Source organism: Platalea leucorodia (assembly GCF_965183815.1).
Source record: "Platalea leucorodia genome assembly, chromosome: 4".
NCBI classification, from domain to species: domain Eukaryota; kingdom Metazoa; phylum Chordata; class Aves; order Pelecaniformes; family Threskiornithidae; genus Platalea; species Platalea leucorodia.
Window position 1 is genome coordinate 7,686,466 of NC_138826.1, and position 9,456 is coordinate 7,695,921.

General features: G+C 44.5%; 1 protein-coding gene across 1 annotated transcript; it reads left to right on the top strand.

Moving 5' to 3' along the window:
• Positions 1–468: 468 nt before the first annotated feature.
• Positions 469–7,765, top strand: PRLHR (prolactin releasing hormone receptor). Its single transcript, XM_082308911.1, has 2 exons — positions 469–1,575; positions 7,735–7,765. The coding sequence occupies exon 1, from the start codon at positions 499–501 to the stop codon at positions 1,531–1,533; it is 1,035 nt and encodes a 344-aa protein (XP_082165037.1). The 5' UTR covers positions 469–498; the 3' UTR covers positions 1,534–1,575; positions 7,735–7,765.
• Positions 7,766–9,456: the final 1,691 nt, after the last annotated feature.

Genomic DNA, 9,456 nt, shown 5'->3' on the forward strand with positions numbered 1-9,456 from the left:
TTTAAAAACACTGATCTCCACTTAGCTTGTAAATGCGCATCACCCTCTTTCTCACTCACACATTCTCTCTCTCTCTTTCTGATACACACACACACACACACACACACACACACACACGGTCCTGGATTTGCAGAAGACAGACATCTAGGGCACTTCTTGGCATCCACAGGAAAATCATATGGGATTAAAAACCCACAGCAGTAAGTACTCACTGCATTAAATGTTTATTAAGTGGCATGCTGTCAAAACCTAGATTTAATAGTAAATACAGGAGGACTTTAATGGAAATTGGTTGTATTTGATTTTTCTTAGGAATTGCTGAAAGCTGCCTCCCGAGAACTGCAACTTCACCTTTTGCTTTTATGGATGCTTGTTTACTATCCATGTGGTAACCTCTGGACAGCCAGTAATCCATTCATTATCCACACTGATTGAGTGCGGGAGTAGTGCAGTGGTAACTACTTCGCTCAGCTGACGGCAGACGACAAAAGGAAGGAAATGATGAATTCGGACAATTTAACCTCGCAAAGCTTCCTCTCTGTGATTCATAGCAATGCCAGCAATTTATTCTCAGGGCTGCAGTTTGTTCAGACCTTCAAGCCACTCATCATCCCCTGCTACTCACTAGTGGTTTTTATTGGTGTCATTGGGAATTACCTTCTCATTTATGTTATCTGCAAGACGAAAAAAATGCACAATGTCACCAACTTTCTGGTAGGCAATCTGGCTTTCTCGGACATGCTCATGTGTGCAACCTGTGTACCCCTGACACTCGCGTATGCCTTTGAGCCCAGAGGATGGGTGTACGGGCGTTTCATGTGCTACTTTGTTTTCCTGATGCAACCCGTCACTGTGTTTGTGTCTGTCTTTACCTTGACTGTCATAGCTGTGGATAGGTATTATGCCATGGTGTACCCATTCCGCAGGAGGCTCACAATCCCTATTTGTGCTTATATCCTGGCTGCTATTTGGCTGCTGAGCTGTACCTTGGCTGCCCCAGCCTTGGTCCACACTTACCACGCAGAGTTCCCGGAACTGGACTTCTCCATCTGCGAGGAGTTTTGGTTCCACATGAAAAGAGATCGCTTAGCTTACGCCTACAGCACTCTCATCATCACCTACGTACTGCCTTTGGCTGTCATCTCCCTGTCCTACCTGAGAATCTCAGTCAAGCTGAAAAACCGTGTGGTCCCAGGCAACGTAACCCAGGGCCAAGCTGAGTGGGATCGAGCAAGGAGGAGAAAGACTTTTCGTTTGCTAGTCTTAGTGGTGGCGGCCTTTGGAGTCTGTTGGCTGCCTCTGCACATCTTCAACGTGATAAAGGACATAGATATCAGCTTGATTGACAAGCAGTACTTCAACTTCATCCAGCTGCTGTGCCACTGGTTTGCAATGATGTCTGCTTGTACCAATGCCTTCCTCTATGCCTGGCTCCATGACAGCTTCAGGGGGGAGCTGAAGAAAATGTTTTCCCGGAGAAAGAAGAAAATTGGACCCACTACAAATTGCATTATGGCTAGTGTGGTGCTGTAAACGAGAGCTGGTGGGAGTGCACTGCCTTCGTACAGTAACACTGTAAGTCTTTTCCACTATTAATTAGTCCTGATTCCTGACATTTGTCCTCAGGGCTCAATTATAACAACACAAGTTGCATGCGTAGCTTCCCCAGCTCCTCCACTCCTACTGGAGGTGGAGAAGCAGACATCAAGTCCCAGAAATGTCTTTCCTTCTTTGACAGGAGTTAGAGGCCAAAGAGATGTTAGCACAATAAGATGCCCTTATGTAAACTACGGGGATCCCTCCTGTATGTTCTGGATATTGCTGGCAGTACAGACGTGGGATTTGGGGACAGGGAGAAGCAAGGATGAATATGAGACCTAAATATCTCAGTGAGGAAGTGTTTTGGATTGGGTAAAAATTAAATCTGCAGATCTACCCAGAGTCCAGTCCTAAGCATAGGACCCAGGGTGGAGGATTAACAATATTCCTGCAGTCCTCTTGGGTTAGGGCCATGCTGAAGAATAGCCTAAGGCTCTCTGAAATGCCCTTACTGAGCAGCTCTCAGCTCTGGGCAGGAAACCAGGTTGGTTTTTTGTGCCACCCTTGGTGGGGTGTGCTGTGTCTGCCCTGCATGGTTTCCTCCCTCACTCCCATTTTCTCCTTTCCACTGGCCGAGCGGATGGAATACCAGCCTTTGCAGCAGGGCTGCTCACCTGCCTGCTGTGGCCACCTGCATTGGGCAGGAATCTGTGCTTTATGCTTTTTGAACCTGGCATCATCATGCAATCCCAAACCTCCTGTGTCTCGTGAACCTGCAGCACAGCACGTAGCAAGATGAGATGCAGTATTGTGAGAGGGGAAATAAAACCGGAGTGCTGTTATTCCTGTGAGGTGCAACTGCGATGCAAAGTGTGCAACAGCCTATTTGGTGGATTTGCTGATGCTGTCACCAAGGATGGACAGACTGGAAGCATAATGTGTGGTGGAAACTCATCCAAATAGGGGGACATTAACACATACTACCACTTTACTAACATTGAATTGTGTTCCTGCCACTGTTTCATGCAACCCCAATTTGCTGACCCTACCACAAGGCAGCTGCGTTCCCAGCCGGAGGAGTGGATGTCATTGTAGACTCGTCAGTGCAGAGACGCTTTCTGCTCTTTCCTTGAGGAATGGATTTTGACATGTGGCAATGCTGCCATCAACTTTGATCTCCAGAGACAGCCAGAGAGTTTGATACTGTCTTCAGGCGCCCTTCTGGAGGTGTCTGTTAAGATGCAGCAGGTAGAAGGGGCTGGTGACATTGAGCCGTGTATGAGCATTGTGTGACTAGTCAAAGAAAGACCTGTCAAATGGAGCGGAGTGGCAAGTGCTCACTTTTGAAGGAGTCTTTTGGGAAGAAACAATTTCCTTTGACATTCACCTTTCAATCAGATGAGGGAGTTAGAAGCTATGATCAACGTAAAGGTTTCTATTTTCTTCCTCCCTCTGAACTGAAAATATCCAAGATAATAGGTAAGTGTAAGGGAAAAAGTTCTGAAAGCAGACATTGTTTCTGAAGAGGTTTCTTCCAGCCTGCTCAGCCAGAATCTGGGATGGCACAAGGAACTGACTGATACTGAGCTGAGATCGGCCAGAGAAGCAGCGCAGTCCAGGGGCAGTTTTGGCCACGGTCAGCAAGGGCATCTACCCCACCGCAACTGCACATGGCCAGAAATGTACGGGCTGTGAAGCAATGCAAACAGACGAGGGAGGAGAGGGAAGAAAGAGAGCATGGTTTCTCTAGTTTGTAAATGTACTCCTATTGTGAAACTGGGAATATCATTTTGCTTATCAGCATTCAGTAAGCTAACATGGTTAAAAAAAAAAATACACAGATGCATATGCACACACTGGGAAAAGCATTGGAAAAACATTTGAAATGCCTTCTCACAAATTTCCTTAGAATTTCAAGCTGTTCTGTTGGTAGTAATGAGGAACTGGGTATTAGAAGCTGATTACAGAGACACTGAATCAAGGAAAGTCTTTTTAAAGTGGGTAACATTTCATCACAGAGTGAATGCAAATATATCTGCCTTGCTTACCTTGATCTAAAGATTTGAATGACTTATTAAAGGATATTTTACTTTTGCTGAATTTTAGGAAATTGTTTTTCCTTCAAGCTCAATATATCAAGTTACTGGAATAACTGGTGATTTCAAAAAGGAAAAAAAAAAAAAACTTTCCAAATAAACCAACCAAATCTTATAAGCTTTTCAGCTTGTTTCAGGGCTCTGTTGAAGAGAACAGAGAGTAGGACACAGAGAGCACTGAAACAACACTGCAAAAAGCAGCCTTAAATAACAACAAAATCCTGATTTTTAGAGATTTTTCTATGGAATTACGTTAATTCAAGCTGTTAATTTGTCAGTTTGTAAAGGCTAATGAGCATTGAGATGGCCCATAATATTTACAACCTTGTGCACTAAATACAGACAGCGCTGTAATCCAGAGTGATCCAAAGCCCAGTGGAGTAACTGGGAAGACTCTTGTTAACACAGCAGGCCTGGCATCATTTCCTTCTTACACACCATGTTTTTACCCTCATTTGCTGGCACTGCAGTTTGTCTTATTAATGTTCTCTTGAATATTAGTGACTGCAGATGGCTACTGCAGAGCGCTGCACGAAGCAAACAAGAAGGATTTCTCTCTATTTTTTTCTTTTTTTCCTTGAGCGAGAAATGAATGGCTGTGCAGTGCATATATTGTTCCCACAGTGACAGATGCACTGGGAACATCTCGCTACCAGCAGCCGCTGGAGCTGCAGTTAGGGCAGTGCCAAGGTCTGTCATCTCAAGGACATCCTCAGGAGTGCCCAGCACAGCAGGCACCCTTGTTTAAGTGCTGGTTTAACCTGTATATGCCTTGAATCTTTCAAGACTTGCATTTCCAGCAGAAAGCTCAGAGCCTGCCCCTTGCTTCAGGCCCTTCTCAGGACTAGGTTTTGCAGATGCACCCTGAAGTGATCTGCGTTCCTCAGCCGTGGGCTCCTGAAGCTCCTTCTCTCTCCTCAGCAGCCCCCTTGGCCCACCTCAGTGGTCCTGCAAGGCCATTTTTGCAGGTTTTCCCTGCGTGGTGCACAAAGGAGGTCCAGCCCCGAGCAGGAGGGCTGGGGGTCCCACAGGCTGGTGGGGACCGAGGCACAGCCACATTCGCTCAGCCCCACCTCCGAATCGAGCCCCAAGAATCTCTGCTCAATGTAATTACTGTTTTCTCTGATATCCAGAGTAATAAACAATAATAAGATTTAGAGGCATGTTGGTGTGCTTCTTTAATCCAGTTATGCAAATAATTATATTACAGGCCGTCATGTGAAATGTGTTTGCTAATCTCCACCCCTCTCTGGGGAACTGCTGTGGTTCTCTGAGGGACCAGGGCTCCTCCCTACAGTATTTTTGGTGGTATAATTTTTAATTACAATTTAAGAAATCATTGCATGCTTTGATTTTATAAAGTAGCCTGTTTCAAAACTTGGTGAACCTATTAACTTTCCCCGTAAGGGCTTTAGTTGTTGTTTCTTGCTTACACTCGAATCCCAGGACTCGCACACTGCAGGGCAGCTGCTCTGCAGGGATGGAGCAGGGTTTGCGTCTGAGCTGAGATATAGCAGAATGGTATATGCTCCTCGTCTGCTGGGATTTCATTTCAGTATCTTACGTGTACTGAGAGACTTATAGCAGGTAGAGACCCAGGCGTTCTGCATTTTACAGCAACAAATACATGCTCTTTATGGTGGCTCCTCAGACCGTTCCTAAAGGACAGTCTCTGGTAAACATTCCTAGATGTACTATGGAGTTCGTACACGTGCTCTGTGGTGGTGTTTGCAGGTAGATCTCAAATGCATTAGCCAGCAAGTGGATCATCAGAACATGGTGAGTCTTGGGCTTTGGAAATGGAGGGCCCACTTAGGACCACACTTACTCATTGTAAAAATCATCTGGGAGATTTCACTGTGGCCAAGCCTCTACAGCTCAGAAGGCTCTGAGTATCTTAAACGTGGAGATTAATAGTGATACAGAAGGAGCTGATGGGGAGAGGCAGGGGAGGGTGAGATGTCTTCACTTTAATTGAAGAGCACAGATTTAGAGAGCAGGAATCACAGCTTCACAATTTGAAGCTGTTCTGCATAGCTATTGGAGGGACTCACAGAGCATAGATCTAGCAAATACACTGTATTTTCAACATTTATAGATGCAAAAATGCTAATCAAACATAAGCTACTCCCTATGGTCAAACATGGGATTGGTATTAAAAGGCAATGTACTTATGAAACACGTAAAAAAGTAAATCAGTATTTGATCAGGAATTAAAAACCAGATTATATGGTGAACAAGGTCACTAAATCTGAAATCAGACAGCCGAAGTAGAACAACAGTTAATCGAACCTCAGTTAGAGTCAGGCAGAGTTGGTCTTTCCCCCACCTTGAAAATGGCAGCTCAGAGCAAAGACTAACTTGTTTGTGCAATGCATTGTTTTAAATAAATTTTCCTTATACTTGGACAAAGAAAACTGTGAGAGCTGTGTTTGTATCATACTTGGGGAACGACAGTTTATCTGGGATGGGCAAAAGCAGATCCTGCCATAAGGCCATTACTCACAGGAGCATGATGAGTGCTTCCCAGCTGATAGACTGGGAAAAGCTGGTATTTTTCATACCAGCTGAATAACAGATGCTCTCTACAGTTTTAATTGAATGAATCTTTCTTGTTGAGGTGTCAACAGGGAGTTATAATTAGATGGCTAAGATTATGCAGGGTACAGATAAAAGCTGAAAATGGTACACCCACGGCTGGGAAAAAATGCCAAACTGGACAGAACTGTACAATGCATCCATCAGTCTGCCCACTAGACAAGAAGAGGGCAGAGAGAGAAACAACGTGCTGGTGGTAAAGCCACTGCTGTCTTTGCCACTTCTGCATGAAGAAATCTAATACAAATGTTAACCGTCAGCCCTCCCCTCTCACTGCCCACTATCTTTTTCTTTTCTCACAAAAAATAGTTGCATTCCTCCTGCTTTCCCTGGAGAAAAGGTTGCTCAAGGGTCAAAGCAAACATTTCTGCCTCATAGAAAGCATACAGAAATGAGGGAGGCTTTCTAAAGTGGAGATCACCCTCTTCTCTCTTGAACTTCTTTCTGCAAGCAGAAATCGCCAGTTGTGCCTGACACACAGTCTCTGTAAGCAACCATTTGCCATGCAGATCTGCAGCTGGCAGCACCAGATGTGGCCTGTCTGCCACGTGGAGCACTGGCTTTTGTGGCTGCATCAAGTAAGTGCCCCTCCCCATACTCAGTGACCTCGTTGTGGGTCAAAACCACTGCTAACTCTGCTCCTTTGTACCTGATTTCCCTCCACATCAAGAGTTTGCTTTACTGAAAGTCCCAGAGAGCAACTGCAGATGCATCAGAGGTACCCTGCCCATACTAATGGGACCTTTCCTTCAGAAATCATTATCATACTCCCTGTTTCAGGAGCAGGTTTCAAGTACATTCTTACCATGTACTGATATAATCAGATGGGGCAGGCTTTCCCCAAGCTGATTTCAACCAAATTTTTAATATGTTTCTCTGCTCCCTGCTCTCCCAGCCCTCCCCCAGACTTTTGAAACCATTTATCAACTAGTCAGCAGAAGCAGGAGCCTCAAGGATGTTGAAATCCTAGTAGCTATCTGAAATTAGGAAGAATACTAGCATTTTCTTGCTGCTGCCCAGGGAAGGAAAAGACACCTAAGTGCTCTCTCCTTTAGGCACCCACCAGGATTACATGAGGGATGGTGTAAATGGTTCAGAACCTGTTACGAGATGGCCAGGCTGCCTCCCTACAGGGCAAAAAGTGAGAGGTTATGGGCATGAAGATCAAATATATCTCATGGGGAGTTATGTCCCTTTAGGATCTAAAATCTACTCTCTTTGCCAAGAAGCTGATAGGGCTGACTTTCTTGCCTGTCATTGTTTACTTTCCCTTTCTACAGCCTGCTTTGTCAAGCTAAGTTAATGAAGATAGTCATTGATATAAATAATAAAGCACACACTCAGGAGCTCCCTGCTTTGTGTCTCCAGCCTGTTGGAAATCAATTTGGGATCACTGCTATCTGTTTGCAGCTGACTGGGCTCTCCGTTCTTTGCATCTTGTTTATGTTAATTATCACCATTTTGTTGTAATTTCCTTGTGTTTTTTTTTTTTCCTCTGCAGGAAACAAACAAAAGGAGATGAGGCTTTAATCCCTACATCTACACTTCCTACAATTCCTACATTCCCATCAGGTGCTGGAGACGTTGCTTCAGCAGCTAGCCAGGCTGCAAAGAGAAGCTTGCTGCTTTCCAGCGTAGCAATGAGATCTGCCTCTCCTGCTGAGCACAGTTCTTGGTTTCCAGATAACATGCTGGAAAGGCAGCCTGTGGCTCACAGCAGCAGGAGGGGTTTTAGCGCCGTGGTCTGCGAGAGCCTGGTGATGTGTGTGGTGCTGAAGACCGCTCCTACGCAGCTCAGGATCCCCCCAGCAACACCACCAACAAAATGATGGGCTCAGGTTGTACTCCTGTGAGGCCCGACAGCATGAGGTGGTGTCGCTCTGTCTACAGTTTCTCAGCCACAGGGAGTTGTGTTCAGCTACCCCATCACACCCACGACAAGACAGGCCAACGCTCTAGTGAAAATGTGACAGTCAAACAACACAGTAGCTGTCACACACTGTCACAGGTTGCCATCACTCACACCTCAAGTTTGTGCAACCAGCTGCATTTGGGAGTGGGAAGGCAAAGCAATGCACTGTATTGTAAAAGAAGACTGTCTTGAGCTCGAGGAGGCAGGGAAAGAAAGGAAAAGAAAAAAAAAAAAGAATATTTTTGGACTTCAAACAAACAATAACCATCCAAAAGCTAAATCTATAGCCACCCAGAGGCTGTGTTTCTGTATGAAAGTAGGAGTCACTCAAGTCTTCTTGTGAGTGTGGTCCCTCACTTGCAGCGTGCCAGTTCAGCGTATTGGCTTTACTGCATCTTTCCTCCCCTCCCTCAGCCATACAGTGAGCTCGAATAGGGGCATGCCAGGCACATGCATGAACCATCAGTGTGAGGTCCATCTATGCAGAGCCCTTAGTGTATGGTCCAGAGACAGATGAGCTGAGGGTGGATGCACTTGTGAAAGGGTTTTTTTGTAAAAATAGTTGAAAGGGTGGGGATGAGGTTCTGAGGAAAGTCTTCAACCAACCCACTCCTCAGCAACTGGATGCAACTCTGGAGGAGGTAAGATGAAAACAATCCAAATATCATGTGCAAGACTTAGCTATGAGCTACATCACCAATTAGAAATTACTTCCTGAGTCTCTATGTACAAAGTATTTTGAGCCATTAAGAAGACAAAACCTTGAACACTTTGGAATTATTTCCCCTCAATTATTGGATCCTTTTAAAATTCAACTTCTGTTGTTAATATGCATAACTTAAAAAAATTAAAAATAAATTTGAAACCATCTGAAGCACTAGACACAGCATATGGCAGACCTGTTTAATCTTAACAAGTCAATAACATTATCATTGTGAAGCACTTTGTCATTAAAACATGTATTCATGTGTGTTGTATAAAATGATGTTTATTTGTAAAAGACTTTTGTACCACCCATGCAATTGTCAGTTGTCACAGCCAATTCTAAATTGTTTTGATAGTACCTCCTCTTGGAAAACTGCCACAAACTGAGGATAGACGGATAGACGAAATGCAAATCATCATTGGTCACACAAAGTTCTAGCAACATCACCAACAAAATGCAGGGAAGATTTTGAAGAGCTATGTTTCACTGTAGCTACAAAAGGATTTTATTTTTTAATTTTAATTTTTTTTTTTTTTTAACTTTTAAGGCATTGTGGAAGGCACTGTTCCAAACACTTCTCACCTCCAAAAAGCTGTACACAGGGT